The 18,017-nt window shown below is 39.4% G+C and overlaps 1 protein-coding gene across 3 annotated transcripts in view; it reads left to right on the forward strand.

Annotated features, from left to right (window-relative positions):
• The window catches only part of LOC136430341 (proto-oncogene tyrosine-protein kinase ROS-like), a 34,128-nt gene extending 16,584 nt beyond the window's left edge, over positions 1 to 17,544 (forward strand). Inside the window, exons 23-26 of one of the 3 annotated variants that reach the window (XM_066420865.1) lie at positions 13,698 to 13,879; positions 14,200 to 14,268; positions 14,687 to 14,776; positions 15,212 to 17,544. In XM_066420865.1, the coding sequence (XP_066276962.1) occupies positions 13,698 to 13,879; positions 14,200 to 14,268; positions 14,687 to 14,776; positions 15,212 to 15,607 (737 nt within the window). In that variant the 3' untranslated portion in view covers positions 15,608 to 17,544. The remainder of the gene's footprint in view (positions 1 to 13,697; positions 13,880 to 14,199; positions 14,269 to 14,686; positions 14,777 to 15,211) is intronic. The other 2 variants (XM_066420873.1, XM_066420883.1) reach the window with 2 other exon arrangements.
• Positions 17,545 to 18,017: the final 473 nt, after the last annotated feature.

Genomic DNA, 18,017 nt, shown 5'->3' on the forward strand with positions numbered 1-18,017 from the left:
TGTAAAGCTGCATGTAATGCTAAGGCCTAGATCCAACCCAAAAGGTTTGCCCATCAAATTTTTTAGATGTCAGCTGAGCAGACTGCTGACAAGAAATATGAACAGTCATGTATGATATCATATGTACATTTGCATAATACAGAGCTAAAACTTTGATCCCACACAAAAACTCTGTTGATTGAATCTTCGAGTGTCCTACTGCAGTCTTCTTCAGAATTCATGTGATTAAAAAAATCATATGACAATGTGCCCTTATGGACACATAATACCTAAGAAACGTTATACCTTAACTCAGCTTAAGTAATTTGCTGTTACAGTAGTATTCCAAAACCTTTGAAGTAAGCAAGTAAATGCGAAGACATAAATAAGCAAGATTGTGACAAAGTTTATTCATAGAAAAACTCTCCTAACCTGCAGTACTGACACACGTTACTAGGTGGCGCTTGTGCAACACCCCACACCATTGACCTGCATGTGACACATTTTGATTGACAGCAGTCAAAGACTCAGGCCTGGACTGTGTCTCCTGTAGGCACTGCCGACCCTCGAGACCCCGGCTGTCGGTTCGCAGGAACTTTTATTTGACGCGCTCGTGACAAATGCGGCCATTTGTTTAATTTCACCGTCCACATCAAACGAACGATCCCGCCAATTAATTTGGGGGAAAACGGTTGAAGTCGGAGAGGGAGTTGTCATGTGCGTTTGGAAACAAAAGGTCGCTCGGTTACGAAATAACACGAGGCAGACGGCTTGTCACTCGGTGGTTTCTGGGTTTTGTTTTGCTGTTTGGGTTTGGAGCAACGAAGATCAGATGCCGTATTGTGATCATTTACAGCTTGATTAGTCAATAGTTTTCTTTAGCTATAGGAGGAAAATTATGTTTTTGCTGTCATTGAGGTTTGCGGTGAAATTCTCTGTAAATTACTAAACACATATTTATGATGTTATGATTTCATGGCAAGAGTAAAACTGCACAATTCAAACCACAGCAGACGTTTATATTTTCAAGATTTATCTTAAATGTTACAGACTTCTTTTTAGACAGCTTAAGTTTGTCATTCGGTGGTTTCTGGGTGTTGTTATGCTGTTTGGGTGTGGAGTAACGGAGATTAGATATTGTGATCATTAACAGTTTGCTTGTTGAGGAAAATGGAATGATGATTAGAAATTCTTTAATTCTGGAATATCAAAAGGATTTGGCTGCAGCATATGTCAATATCGAGTAGTCTGTTCGAGGATTTTAATTGAATTTCAGCTGCATTTTAGTTCTTTTCAGATCTATGATTGTGCAGAAATTTAGAATCAAGTATACATTATTATAGTCTGAATTCAGTATGATACATGACGGTCAGGATTCAGAATTTTATTTATCATGGTGTGGATTTTTGTGAAGTGGAGTCAGAAGGATTGGTGGATTATTTATTTTTGTGCATGTTTTTTAGTGTACTGGTTAATCAAACCAATTAATCAATCAAACCATCGTTTATAATCTGTGCCAAGTGACTTCATTAGTTATTCAACCAAGGAGGTTATATAGATATATAACCTCCTTGATTCAACTCAGAAGGTAATTATGACAAATTCAAAGACATCAAAAGATACTAAATCTTTCTAAGATAGGTCAAGAAATGATAACAACAGACAGGGAGGCTCATATCTACCCAGGATCAGAATTCTTTAGGACCAAGACTATTTGAATTCCCTCCTGTCTGTTCTGTTCTGGAGAAGTTAAGGTCACAGAATTGTTGTGTCTTTTGCTATGTCTTACTTTATTGCATCTTTAACATCAAAAAAGCAGAGTGCAGTGAGGAAAACTTGAAAATGACATGTAGAACTTTATTGCGCGATCATTGTAGCAGGTACAAAGTACTGTATGTTGACTCCATAAAACTGAGTGCACCAAGAAATGAACCTGGTCTACAGGCTTTGTTGGCATGATGTTTATCCAGTTATGCATATTTCCTTAAAATCCAACAATGAACAAATTAAATTGGACGTGTAGCTTAAGTCAAGAAGACAGCTGACATTATGACAAGAGACAGGGGGGAAGAGAGATAAGGTGATATCTACCTGAGATCAGAATTCTTGAGGACCAAGACTCTTCCCTCCTGTCTGTTGTGTTGTGGAGGAGTGAAGGTGACAGATTTACTGTGTCTTTAAGTCGTGTCTTTAAGTCACATCCGATGCAGGAAGGAGTTTGAGGGTATAGCCGGATGTGGAGAGGGGTTGGATTGTCGTAAGTCAAGGGACAACTGTTACAAATCTTGGACGTTTCCCTGCCTGTTGTTTTACTTTGTGGTTGTGAGAACTTTGGATGTTTTGAAAGAAAGGAACGGAAAGTTGTCGAAGTCCTTTCATTTACTTGCAAATAAAGGAGTTCATCTAAAATTTGTATGATGCAGTTACAAGTGAAGTAAGTCTTAATCTAAGGTCTTTCAGCGGCTTAATTGAATAACAAGAGTGAATAAAGAGGATCAAAAAAATCATTCTCAACTGCAAATCATGGAGGTCTAGGTAAATAAAATTTGTAAGTTAGTGGATACTACATGTACAGTATGTAACAGACACATAATGTGACCCTAGAAATTAAACTGACATGGCCGTATAATTCTTTCTGTAAAGTCTCTCCCCCCTTCCAGTTGACAAGATTAAAGATTAGAAAGGCCCTTGCACAGATCAGCAGTAAATGTTCTTCCATACAACTCTCCCCATTGTATGAGATAATGCTTCAGACAGTCTCTGCTGACAGATATACGACATGTGCCCCGCCCCTCTCCTCTACACTGCCAGGTGTACGGATGGTTGTAAATCTTCAGCGAAGGCTGATGTTGTTCATTGTGTGAGGTTTGGACAGAGAGATTAGGCTATTGTTTCTGAAGGTCTCTATATTGATTGTGAAGTGATGTGTCATTGCTATGTGAGAGTCATGCAGTCATTACACAAGAGGAATACTGTTGTCCTTGCACTTGTATGTGAGTGTTTCAGTGAAGGCTGATGGTCACTGTGTGAGTTTTGGACAGAGAGATCATTAGACCATAGTTTCTTTCAGGTTGATTGCTATACGTATTGTTTGCATCTAATTTATGTGTCACTGCTGTGTGGGACTCATGGGACAAGTTTGCTACCGCTGTCACGGTAAATGTTTCCAGCGCTTGTTTATGGTGCACTTAGATATTTATTGTTTATTTTTTTGATGCACATACAACTGTTACAGTAATCATTCTACGATCTTTTAAAGGGATGAAGACAAAGCTTGAGGACCAGGTTCGTACAGTCACGTATCTTTGTGCATTCAGTTTCATAAATAGAGTGAATACAATTATGATCATATTCAAGTTTTAACCCCTCGGCCTGTCCTCTGCTTTTATGATTTCTGCTTGCCATATTTTCACCTTAAAATATCCGAGAACCAAGTAGATAAATTGGTGTGGCCTTAATGAGAATGTTGGGCAAAGGTTTCACCAGCCATATTGTTAAACCTCCCGAGCTTCAGACGGACTGCGCTGTCGTAATCACCCGATGATAAACTACCTTTGCGTGATCTCCCGGGGTAATGCGAGGCGCTCGGCAAAACTTAATTTACGCGCAGACAAAGCGCCGTGTTTACCCCAAAACATGTCGTCCCGCCAACAGGCGCGGCTGTGCCAGATGGCATCGTGGGATATGTCATCGCACTGTCTGCTGCAGCTGTCAATCAAAAGATGCATTTTCCAAAAGCTCTCTCATCTGATAATGTAGATTTTAGCAATTTATTATGATAAGTTCAACTGTCATGTGTGTAAGACTACAAGAAATACATCAAGCAAAAGTCATAAAAGTAGAGGGCAGGGACTTCAAGTGCACCAAGACACAAACCTAGTCCTAAAGAACATATCCCTTAGTCTAACTATTTGACCGTTTGGGGCATCATACCACAGAATATTTGACAAGTTTTCTCCACGCTTTTGGGTTTTCTGTTCTTCTTAATGTTTCATGTAGTGTCATGCCTGTCCATTCTCTGATATCATCGTCCCATCCCTTCCTTTGCCTACGCCTTTCTTCCTCCCTGGATGGTTCCTTACATCATAGTTTTAACTCATACAACACCATTTTGGCTGTCCTTGTGGGATGGAAAATTGACAGGTGTTTTTTATGATTTGTGCACTAAAACAGCGGTCTGTACTTCAAACGCTGTCAAGAAATGACAGCATCATTGTTTTTGTGCAATGACTCATACTAATGATGACACATGTCCATAAGGTTAACATAAAGCCTAATCCTGGCTCGTATATACATGTAATGATCAAAACGAACAATAAAGACTCAAAGAAATTAGAGATACAGGCCACACCAAATTATTTCTGTGGTACTCTGGACATTTCAAGCAAAAATACATCAAGCAGACATCATAAAAGCAGAGGGCAGGGAGGAAAACTCAAATATGACTGTATTCACTCCATAGAACTGAGTGTACCAAGGCATAAACCTGGTCCTCAGGCTTTGAAATGCTTTCATTGGTTCTTTCCATTGTGAGAATATTTTTAAAGAATTATGATTATCTTAGGCCACACCAATTTAATTTCTTGGTTAACGGATTTTTTAAAAATGCTAGATTGGAAAATCAACATGAAAACAGAATCTCAGAGGAAAGTTTGTAATTTGGTGCACACAGTTTCAGGGAGTGGACAGGGTCAGGTGCAAGTTTTCACCCCGGCCTTCTGTTTTTATGATGTCCTTGTGCTAAAATTGAATTTAAAAATGTGTTAACCAAGAAATTGAATTGGTGTAGCCTTATAGATAATGTTATACACTGTCATAAAGAGTGATGTTGGCTTCTTGATAATTAAGATCACTAAAATATAGATGTCCCCTCTACAGACTGAGACAAGATTAGTATATTACAGACATGCAGCCTTTATTATTGCCTCTCTATAATTGATTACTTTCCCAGCCAAGGGCTCACGGAGAGTATCGAGTTTCAACCAATAATTCAAGATCTACCTGTGAGTGAGTGTACAGAAAGGCAGGGCTGTTGAGTGCATTCTTGGGGTTGTGACATTCAAGTTAAAACTGTAACAAGTTACTAGGCATTGCCCCACTTTCTAATGAATAAATGAAATTTATTGCTTGACAGTTTTATATGGTACAATGTATGGCAACAATGATGAATACAAAGTAAATAATAACACAACAATCTAAATTATCATTTTGAAACATTATGTACACCAGGATCAAATATTCAGACATTTGTCATCAATGCTCATAACTTTTGTGACTCAATATGGTAGATTTAGATAAGTGCATTTACATTAACTTATTCCTTCCCTTTCAACAAGGATACAAATGTATCCTTTCACCATTGTCATAGGTGGCTGTCACACTATAGTAGGGATCCCACCTCTTTATACCTACCCCAACTTTCATGCAGAAGGGACGTAAAATGTGAGTCCCGTGTTCGAAGAGGTGCCTCGAGCACGTTAAAGGGGAAGAGCTAAGCATTTCCCCTCCCTGTAAAAATATGCCCTGCTACTGAAACAGCAAGGAAACATCCTGCCCTATGTGCCACTAGGCACTACAAGGTACTAAACAACAACTATAAGAGCCTATGATAGAGAACCCACACCTCTTTATACCTGTAACTCCCCCCCCCTTTCCTGTTAGACAGAGAATGGATGGTCAACTAGATGTATGTGACTGTTTATCCTACATCAAAAACTACTATATCTACACCCTTTCACCTGGAGCGTTACATGAATGTCATTGTAAGTGCCTATCACACTATAGTTTGATCCCACACCTCTCTATACCCGCCCCCCGTTCCTGTCAGACAGAATGGATAGTTCATGTTTACTGTCCCGAGGCTACTCATCAGTCAAACTGAACCTGATAATACATCATTAAATCTCTCATACAGCAGAACAGATGGTTTACTACATGTATGTGGTCAGTCATTGTGCAATGTTCAGCTCTTATATAATGCTGCAAAGAAGAAAAGTCATTGTCGTAACATTTTAAATTGTGGACATCACGTTGGAATCAATTCAATTGTAAAGTTGCATATGCATGACAGCACTTATACCCTCTCCTATACTTGTGGTGGTGCTTTTTACTACCTTAAGCTTGCGAGATGAGTGCAGAAAGATTGTGTACAATGAAGTTTTAAATTACAGGTATATCTTTTTTGTACAATCATGTACCAACAACTGTTTCCTAGACATTCATCTTTTATATCTCAATTTTTTTACCTCGAGTCATGTTTAGAACATATTTCAGGTTGAAGTTCTAGCAACTCCAAAAGTTTGAGTCAACTTCCATTGACCCTAATTGCTATAGAGCCCTGTGGAATCAAAACACGGAAAGTTACATGTAGATGGTGTGTGCATCCATGTTGGGCTTCCAAAGCCACAAGACATTGCTGTAGAACTTTGGAAAGCCCCCATAAATGCAGAAAATGGTGTTCCTAATTCAAGTTGACCCTAAATTCATGTCAAGTTGAACCCACATAGCCCAGTGGTATCAAAACAAAAGATTTGCTGTTTGGATCAATGTTAGGAACTCCGGTATGTGCTGTGATCCCCATTCCTTGCGTAGAGGCCTCTGATATCAAAACAACCGATCTGAAGTGATCTAGTGTGCGGATCAATGGTGGGAATTCCAACCATTCACCCAGATTTCACCTTGGCGCTCCCTCTCCGCACAACGTGTGTTTGTGTTCGGTGGAAGGGTGACGGACATTCTGACAAGATTCCGCAGCATTTCACCCATTCCTGGGGAAACCGGAGTAATCAGTGCGATCGGTACAGATTATGACACCCTCGGAATTGCCGAAATCCGGGGAATTTGACCCGAAGTGGTCTTGGCTGTGATTGGCACCTTCCCTGTGCCTGTATCTGTCCGAGTCTTGTTGGAATTCCGCCGGCATAGTTCAGGATTATTACTTTGCCAGGCTGAGCTCAAGCCAGGGCTTGAAATTCGTTTTTGAGAATAGTTTCATCACTTTGTACACTGGTGTACATGTACCTAACCTAAAAAGTTGCTTGCATCAAAAAATTCCAGGTGCACAGTATGAAGTGAAGTAGAATTTCAGCTAAACCTACATGTAACAGTTACTACAAACCTTACTAATACTCTTCGAAACTTGAATCTCAAATTCTATTGCTAACTTAAAGATTCTAAACAAGTGATGCAATAACCTTTAAGGTTTCTCCGACACTTAGTGTCATTGTCTTGCGAGACTGAAGAATGCCTACTATGTATACTATTGTCAAGAATGTAACCCTACCAAAATATCTATAGTAGGTGCACTCAGGTGCACCCACAGTCAAGATGCACAGCTCCAATATTGGGTTTGGGTCCAATTTATATTTAGAAATATATTATGCACCCAGTCTTTCCAGCCCTGCCAGCAGTTGGCCAGGAAATACGGCCAGGAAAGAATCTCCTGTATTCAGAGAATTTGACCGTGTTGTAAACCTGACCACAATCGGCTGTTTTCATGTCAACATTAGTAACAGATCAGATGCTTATAAAGAACGTCCTGATTACTAGCAATGAAGGTCTGTTGGAAATGTCGAGCTGAGATAGCATTGGGGTTGACTGTAGCTTGTATTAGACAAAAAAATCTTGTTTTATTGTAGTATTGTAAGCACAATTTATGTGGATATTTTTATGTCAACATTGGTAACAGATTAATTGCTTATGAAGCATACCTTGCATTTTATATTAGCAAGAAGGGCTAAGTTGTATAGGGAACATTGATCCAAGGTTTCTGAGGGTTGGAGTTGACTTTGGCTTGCTTTAGACCAGAAAAAGTCACTCTATTCTATGACTTGTAACTCTAATGACTGTAAAGTATTTATTAGTAGCATTGACTGGGGATTTTTTGTGATCACATACACAACATTATATGATTGTGCTTTTGGCAACACTTAGATCAGTCTCGGCCATAAGTGTTTGTAATGTAGTTCCTTAGATAATAGGTCTAAATCATGCTTTTGATTGACATATGGGAATATGAGATTCAATGAAGATGTTTCTAAAAAGGTCGGAATCATGCTTTCGAGTTTGGGCGCATGAAGCAACGTCTTACAATAGGTTGTGACGACTTTTCTCTAAGACCAAAATTGTGTTCTCTGGAATAGTGGGCTCAGATTGGTTGCTATGATTCCAGGTGTGGTGGGTGGGAAGGTTGCTAGGTTACAGCCATTGCCATGGTGATAGGATAAGGCCCTTCTGCAAGGCCTGATTGCACATTGCTGGCTATCAAGAAGCTGGTGGATGATTATGCACTATTGGGATCGGGTCCACCAGTCTTTCTTCTGGGGTACATGTATATTCATTTGGTAACAAAACACCGTACTACATGTAAGCACATTGCAGACTTGTTTTTGTCCTGATCTAGAAATTAAAAAAATCAGTACATTGAATGTACATTTACATTGTACAGTCCAGATGAAGAGTATTCTAAAGCTGAAAGATTTATGTATATTTTTCCTTTAAAATGTCAGAGAATCAAGGAAATAGATTAGTGTGGCCTTAGAAGTCAATAAAATATCTTGCAACTGTTACAGTGAACTACATTTTGTATACACTGGACCTTCAATTATCACAATGTTGAAAGGTAATATGGAACAATGTCAGAGACGCATACAGACAAACACACTGAATAACACAGGAGCATCCTGACAACATAACCTTGTTCCTTTTTATCTCTAACAAGACCTTTGGGGTCAAAATGGTGACAAGACTGACTGGAGGCCGTGTGAACAGGGGTCCAAGATGCCACAATTTTCCCCTAAAAATCTACTTGGAGATTAGTAACTGTCCAAAACAGGATACATATACATGCACGTGTCCTCTTCTATGTTGATCCAAATTTAGTTGTGAATATGTTACAAAGTTGTAACTGTTTACGATATTATGTGATTGCCCACATCGAGTTTTCAAAATATGCCTTTGATGCATTGTGTATGAAACACAATGAATATTTCATCTCGAGCCTAGATAAAGCAGATAGCGAGAGTGAGTGGGTTCGTCGGTTGAGAAAATATGTTTAGACCACACCAAAAATACACCAAAAATGTAAACAGCGGCACCATTGAAGATATGCTTTGATGCATTGCAAAAAACTAATTGTTGCCTTTGCTATTTTGGCGGGAACTTCCCATCCGAAATGTCAACAAGTCAAAGGTTAAAGGTTACGAGTGTTTGTTTGTGTCGAGACTTGTCAAAATATCAGGGAGGAAAAGAACAGAGGACGCGCCGCGACAATGTAGGTGTGCAAAACAACAAGGCACTTTGGGATGAAAGGTGCGACATATTGTCCGTACAAACATCGCAGAAACCACAGAAATGCACAAATGGATGATTCTGTGGATAAATAAACCCGGTGATTCTTGTGAAAGCAAAGTCTGAGTGCCACTTAACAGGAGATCAATACATACAGGTGTTTTATAGCTACACCTGGTACAGTAGGCAGATGAACTATTTTGTAGAGCCTGCTTTTGAAATTTTTATAGAATTGCTCAGACAGCTAGAAATATTCTGATTCAGAAGTTATTTCCAAGTTCTCTTGGTTTTTTTGGACATTTTGAAAGAAAAATCAAGCAAAAGGATAAATGAAGATGAAAATGCAGGGCTGGGAGAAAAAGTAACTCACTCCCCAAACCTACAACCTACACAAATGATTGACAGTGTACAAAAGTACAGAGTCTGATTTGTGTTGATCTTGCAGTTCAGCTTCATTTTTTTCAATCCACACACCAAGCTTGGAAACAATTTTTTAATCAATATTGAAAAAAAAGGCATTGAGAAACGTTGCTTGTATTTGGCATTTGGATATATCGAAACCTTAAATATTGAATATGAAAATAGAAAAAATCTTGAGGATACTGGAAGTCTAAGAAATATGTAGAACTCTCTTAGAGCTCCAGAAACACGAGTGTTCATTAGACTGAAGAGGATGTGTAGTGTTTCTCCCTGTCTTGTCTGTTAAACCCCAGACTTTATCAGCAGTATTTAGCCAGTAGGCACGGCATAACTGTAAACACAACCTGCGGAAGGGCCGCCTTCTGTCACAGCAAACGCTGGGCGATGTTATTTAGGACAAGTTGTCTGGAGGACGGAGTAGGAAGACAGAAGTCTAAGATGGGCGCCTGAGATAAATGAAACTGTCATAAATATACCTATGTGTCAAGGTAGAGATTGTAATCTGGAAGAATAGAGATCCTGATCGAAGTCTGTAGATTTAAAGATATCCCTTAAAAAGACAGAATGTTTCAACTTTGATTCATGTCACTTTAGATTGATGGATTGACTTGAAACTCAGGATTCATAAATGCGAGACCACATTCCTACCATCCTGATCGTGATATCTATTGACAGATATCTCTACCCTGACATACATGTTGTATACAACCCTTATCTAATGGCATGTACAAATGTATTACAGTAACTGTTCTTATCTTTGAACTGTTACAATAACTGTTATTAGAAATATTCTTCTGTTAGAAGAAGTTATAATCATAGGATTTAGGAACAAAAAGAAAAGTTGGTAAAGACCGACAGTCTTCAGATTTTTAGCTGTACTAAATCAGAAACTTTAAGGAAAGATTTATAAGGCATCTGAGATATGGCTCTTATCTTTGCAAGTATTATAATAAGTGTTGTGCTGTTGTATATACTACTGCAGAAGAATTCAGGGAAGTGCAACAATACATGTAGATAAAGATCAAAATGGTTTAAATTCTGATCTTTAGCAGACTATAACGTTAAACTGTAACAGTTGATCACCCATAAGAGGATTTTTCGCTCAAAAGAATTTGCAAATGTGGAAAAAACATCAACATATTAATCATCCGCTGTAAGTGTAACAAGTCATGAATCAGATGTGATTATGATTGAAATGTGCCTATGTAGTTCTGAATCAATAAGATAAATTTCTTCACACTTTAGATTTGTTGGTTCTCAGACATTTTCATGTCAGATTTTAGCAAGAGGACATCACAAAAACTTGAGTATCTCACTGTTTTTTATATGTATCTGTATCTACATGTATATATAGCCAGTATAACCGCCATTTGGCATAACACACCAGCTTCGCAGGCACGCGGTGCGACAGCAGCTGGTTATATTACACGGAACGGTCTGTCACACCTAGTCTTTCACTCCCTGAAACTGTGTGTATACAGTAAGACTTTGTTCTCAGATTCTGTTTTCATCTAGCATTTCTTGTATAGTGATGAGCTGTAGCAGTCTCTTGATGTGGGCAGAAATGTAAATATGTGGTTGCTACAGAATGTTAAGTACATTGTAACTGTAATACCGACTGGCCTGGGATAGGATCGCCCCAGCAGTTGGATATGTATGCACCCCTCAAGCTCATTTAGATAAAGAAAGGCTGGCATGTGGTGAAGACAGCATGGCAAGCTCACACCCCCAAGTAACCAAACACAGATTAATTCTAGGAGAAATATTCTGGAATGTGACATGGAATTAAAGTTGTGTCAATTCTCTTTCTAAAGTACAGTTTTTCATGAAAAATCACATGACACATTTTGTATGTGTCACATGCACCCTGAATTTGTCCCAAAGCATTGCACAATCAGTAAGGCAGTTACATTCAAAATTTGAATATGGAGATAATAAGTAAAAGTCTTGTGTCACCAAGAAAAGAAAAACTTAGGGTATGAAAATAATATTCTTCTTTAAGGCTATGAATGTGGTAAGAAACAGCCTAATTTACAGGAAGTGAAGCGTAAAATCCAGGCTGTAGTGACAACAGAATTATCGCCCAGAGAAGTGCAGAATTCTTTGGTGTCATGACAAGCCCTCTGTCCCGTCCCTAGGATTTCTAAAGGCGATGCTTAGTTTTCCCCGGTCGTTACATTTTCAATTTTTGTAACAGATTATGATTTGATTTTCAAATCTGTCAACTGAGTAGATACAATTTCTCTCAAACAGATAAGTCTGATTTAGTAGCGTAAAGCTTCTGATTTTCCATACATTGTTAAACAGTTCATCAGTGGTGAATGAAAATTTGGTCTCATTCCAGGTCAAAATGTGGTAAGAAATGGCCTAATAAACAGGCAGCGAAGCGTAAAACCCAGGCTGTAGTGATGACAGAATTATCGCCCGGAGAAGTGCAGAATTCTTTGGTGTCGTGACAAGCCCTCTGTCCCGTCCCCGGGATTTCTAAAGGCGATGTTTTGGTTTCCCGGTCGTTACACGTCTGAAGGGACGACCTCACAGTGCCGCCGCATTCCGAGCAAGTTCCCACCGACCCGCATCCGCCGGCCGCATTCCCCAGCGTTTCTCCGACAATTAACTTCTGTTCGGTTAATTGGGGGTATGCTGTCTTCAACACATGCCAAGTTGCGAGACTTTTTCGCTTATGTTTTGCTCAAATTGAAGTACAATTTTAATGTACATACGGTGGCCTGGAGAGTTATAGGGAAACATATCAAACTCTAGGTCCATTTCTTACAAGCATTCCCCAGCGTTTGTTAGACAATTAACTTCTGTTAGGTTAATTGCGGGTGTCAGCTAATGCTATGCTGTCTTCAACACATGCCAACACAAAACTTTTCCTCTTTAAATGAAATTTAAGTATGGTGACTGTGGTGAGAATTCAATAAAAAGGGATTGATAACAACATTATGTCTCTATCAACTTCCCGAGTATTTCTCCAGCAAGTAACTTCAGAATCTGTTTGGTTAATTGGGGCTATGAGCTTGCGGAGGCTGTCTTCAACACATGCCAAGTTGTTGCATGTTAAGCCAAAGGCTATACAAGCTATACTGTCTATACAGATACAGAAGCTGGTGTGTTACGCCGAAGGGCGGTTATACCGGCTATACAGATACAGAAGCTGGTGTGTTACATGTACACCGAAGGGTGGTTATACCGGCTATACAGATACAGAAGTTGGTGTTGTATGCCGAAGGGCGATTATACCGGCTATACAGAATACAGAAGCTGGTGTGTTCCGCCGAAGGGCGGTTATACCGGCTATACAGAATACAGATACAGAAGATGCACAAAGCTACCCTGACAGAGCAGCTGTAACTGCTGATGTAGCATCCGTGTGAGATCCCACAATGTCCCCTTCATCAGTTAAGCCTGGCTCCTATGGTCCAGTTGCCGGCCCCTCCAGCAGTTGGTACCCCTCTGCCCTTATATGGCACTGGTCCCCCCCAGCAGATGGTACCCATGTCCTTATATGGTGCTGAGCTTGACCCCTGGTGTACATGACGTCTGTTTGTGTCTCGTGAGGATCGTAGATGCCTCCTTTAATACTTCCCCAGGAGCGCCGTGCTAAAACGGGAGGTTTGATGGCTTTAAGTGGGACATGTGCGCCCTGGAACTGTTAATTGGCAGCTGGAAGAGTGCTGGGAGCTTAGAGAGCTTGTTTGTTTATTTGTTTGTTTGTTTGCCTTGAGAAGAGTATGATGTTAAATTGTTGGGTGACTTTGGTCAAAGCTTGCTAACAATGTGCAATGTAATAACCCTACTTATGCTACCCCAACACATGTCCACGCAGATGCACACCCACACAGACATGCACGCACACATATGCACACACTCACACACACACATACCTATCTATCTGTATCAGGTACAGATACATGTATATATGCCTTGATAATTATTATAGATGCTGGCATCATACATGCTGCATACATGTAAGTTAAATGTTTTTTCCTTTCACCCTTTTGTAGAAGATGAGGGGAGCAAAGCCAGCGTTGCCTACGGAGGAGTCCTGGAGACGGTAACCAAGGGCAACAGCGGCATCAACTACCTCCAGATGGGAGCAGATGGAGGGGAGGATGGAGGAGGGAATGGTCCAGGGAGGAGGCTGAACTACCTGTCCATGGGGGCGGGGCTACAGGAGAATGTACAGGTGAGTTAGGTGTGTGGACAGGTGTGTAGATGGGGATGGGGGGGAGGATGGAGGAGGAGGAGGTAGTGGTCCAGGGAGGAGGCTGACATACAGGTGGCACTAGAAATATTCCATAGATGTTTTAGCACATAAAATGTTCTTAAAATAATATATATTTTTTTTGTTCCATTCAAATATTTGTATATTCTTTGTTGTTGTTTTTATCATCCAATCCATCCCTACTAACCTACCATGATGTTGTAGTATTGTTGTTGTTGTTGTTTACTTGTTGTGCTACATTCATTGGTAACAAATACATGTACCTTCTTACAATCATTCAGGACGACACCTCTGAAGAGCCCTCGACAAAAAGAAGCAGCTATTTGGACATGGCAACAGCAGCTGAAGATGTAATATTGTCACTTCATTTGTCCAAGTCATATTTGTCTGGGTTTCCTTCTTGTGCAAAACCGAAAGAAAATCTTCTTTTTCAACCAAGGCAATTACGATTTTAATTTCATTTGTAAAATGGTAAAAGAAAAAATGCAGCAGTGAGGTTGGAAACTTCATGGAAAATAGTGGAAAAATCACAAAATTCTCTCATCAGAGAAAAATGTACTAAGGAACCCATGTCTTTGTGTTTCCCACCTTGTCACTTTGTTAACCTACTGACTCAAGTTTTTAAACTTCATGCCATATAAACTAACAGTAACAAGATCACAATGTCAAGCCACTTGTTTTTTGTTTTTTTGTTTATTGTCATATCCATTTGTCTCCCATATCCATTGTACATGTGTTGCTAACATGATTAAATATTTACTCTCACAGGAGCCTACAACTGAGGACCCGGCTCCAAAAAGAACCAGCTACATGGACATGGCTGACTTAACTGAGTCTGAATTGGCTGAATCAGATGATGTAATTAGTATATTGGTTATTTGCCTTAAATGTTTAATGTCTTTTCTAAACTTTCTAGAGTTCTTTGGTGTGGTGGTTTGGTCTTTCTTCTCTTTACAGCTGATGTCTTAATTCTTTTGCCCTCCTTTCTTTTGCAGTGGCCACTAGTCATTTTTAGTTCTAATTTACAACTCACTCATACTCATAGGGTAGAATGATTGCAATTATTCATTCAATTTTAGCCATTCAATGTCTTTCACAGTTTCAAGAATGCATAAATTTAGGAACATTGTCATCCATATAGGGAATATTGATTGATATAGAATGTATAACAACTAAATGCTATGCTTTGTAGCACCCTTTAATTCTCTGATAGCATACATACAACTACATTGAATTGACAATAGCCATTTTGTATTGTCATCTGTAGAATCTTTTCTTTCTAATTTTCTTTAGGCCACAAACCGTCCTTCGAGAACCCGGCTGAGTTACGTGGAGATGGCTCCGATGACAGACGAATCAGATGCTGACGATCTCGATGCCATCCTGGAAGACGACCACCCGAGCTTCGTGCGCGGGTCGCTCGCCCGGACAAGCTCCCACCTCTCCGGAATTTCCGGCGGTTATTTCTCGAGGAACGACTCGCGGAGACGGTCGGGAAAGTCTCCCCGCGGTTCAAACAGAAGTCTGAAGAGGCGAACGCCGCAAAGTAGTCCGGCGACAGGACGTAAAGCCGAAACGGTCAGCTACGCAAACGTGCGACTACCAGAGGCGTCTGGTGCTACAGGGGGTGCACACCCCCTTCCTAACTCTCATGTCTACACGAACGTTATGTCTGCTTCTTTTGTATAGAGACAGCTGCCGAATTGAACCAACTGAAAAGATGCTACAATGAAAAACATCAACTTCGCAAATGTGAGGCTACAACATTTGTAGTCATCTGATAGGGAAGAGGGGGCTACAGGGGGGGCACACACCCCTCCAAACTCTCATGCCTACACAAATGTTATGCCTACTGCGTATGCGTAGATAAAGCTGCCATATTGTGCCAGCTGAAAAGATGCTACACAGAAAAATGTCTTACTTAATGTTAAGCATATCAATCTATTCTATATGTGCCTTAGGATGGGACCAAAAAAAGATGTTATAAGATTTACTCAAAGTGAACCAAACCATTTTACGCCAGTGTTATGGCCTCAGCTTACATGTATGTGTAGCGTGCATTGACAAATTGTTGGAGCTAAAATTTTGCCTTATGAGAATCATCAGAAGATAAGCATATCAATCTATTTGTGCCTTAAAATGGGACCAAGAAAATATTATAAGATTTACTGAAAGTGTCTCAAACGTTTAACACCGTACATGTATATATCTGTAGCAGGCATTGCCAAAATATTGGAGCTAAAATGTTGCCATACAAAAATTGTCCAAATTTAAAGGATATCATTCTAATATGTGCCATTCAAAAGGGACTGAAGCAATCAAAGTAAATCTTGAAGTGGTTCAATCATGACGTCCTTGAAGTGAAATGCCTAGTACTTACTGATAGATATATGGCCTGCGTATATCTTTTCTTAGCTTAAGGAGCTGAAAATGTGCCATGCAGGAAAACATCCAGTACTTAATCATAATTATTGTTAAGCATATCAATCTATGTGCCTTAAAATGAAGGGACCAAAAATGTGATAGGATTCAGAAGCGGTCCAAGCATGCTACCTTGTGGTAATATGCCTAGAAAATGCTTGTGTCTAGCAGGCAGCTAAACTGAAGCTGACAAAATCACTGTGCAGAAAGAACTGTACTTAAAAGCATATCATGACCAATACATGTACGTAGTATATACAAAATGGACCAGAAAATGTTATTTGGAACTCAAAAGTTCCAAACTTGTGCCTTTGAACTTGAAGACGCAATGTTAGTTAGGAACATAGATTTATCAACTACTTTTCTAATTGCTATGCAATCAACTTTGATTAGCGATCCTGCAGTTTTGGGATATACCATTTTAGATATGAGGGGTGTCAGCATTTGCATTAAAAAAGTGCATGTTTTCCCCCCATCTGAGTCCATGCTGACTCCCCCTCAACATCAGAATGGTCTGTTCCAAATGCAATGAATGCTTAATGCTTAAAATATGATAAGCCATGTTTAATCAATATTTCAATAATTGTACTTTTGATATTTTAGTCAGTGAATATTTCCCCCTGGAGGGTCAAAGGTCAAGATCATTCCAATTTTTGCTATAATTCACTCAATTTAACATTGTATTTGTAAAGTTTTATCGAGTTTTTCTGGCTAACCCTTTGAAAGGGAATGATGGTTGTTTTTTTATTGATCGAGTTATTTGTATTTTACTTGTATGTAGTTATATAAGCATACTATAGGGTTTTATATTTTTACACAAGTTTGGTGAAATGTTGCATAATTTATGTATGTGTATTCCCAATGCAGTATTATGTAAAGAAACCTTGTAAATAAGGTGCTAATATGTTTACTAGTCATTTTATAATGTATGCTTGAAATTGGTAGGCTACACAAAGTCATATGTCTTTTAACATTTTAAGGCGAAAATTAAGAAAGAAGGCATGATGCAAATGGTAGGAAAAGTTGAATCTGACTACACATGTACATTCACTCCCTGAAACTATGTGTACCAAGGTACAGAGTTTCTGCTCTGTTTTATGTTGATGTTCCAAATTGACATTTTTATCAGATTCCATGAACCAACATATTAGACTAATGTAAGCATAACAGAAAAAGCTTACAATAAAGAAAACTTTATCTCTTAAGTATGTTTTTTTGTGTGAAAAGTGTTTTGGTAACCCCTTTGTGAGCCACCAGTATATATTGTGGATACAGTCTGTTATATGTAACTTAAGAAGTGCCCCCAAACCCCCTTCATACCTTCCTGTCAGCACATTAACTCATGATTAACGACCGTGGACTTAATTACAAAACCTGGGGAAAATCCCGACCTTAACCAGTCTAACACTACACTAGGCCACACCAATTTCATTTCTTGGTTTCAGAACATTTTAAAAGTGAACTTTTAGCAAAAGGACAAGCAGAGACAAAGGATTGGGAGGAAAATTTTACTATGAAAATGTGTGTAGCAAGCAGGGCTGTCTCCAACCCCTGTATCTTAGCCTGTACCAGGCCTCGCGGATGGCTGGAAAATAGTAGACATTGGCCAAATAGAATTAATATTATATATGCTAAGAGAGTTGGCTACTGAGTGAGGGTCCAATATGCCATCCATGTA

Source organism: Branchiostoma lanceolatum, chromosome 1, assembly GCF_035083965.1.
Source record: "Branchiostoma lanceolatum isolate klBraLanc5 chromosome 1, klBraLanc5.hap2, whole genome shotgun sequence".
NCBI classification, from domain to species: Eukaryota; Metazoa; Chordata; class Leptocardii; order Amphioxiformes; family Branchiostomatidae; genus Branchiostoma; species Branchiostoma lanceolatum.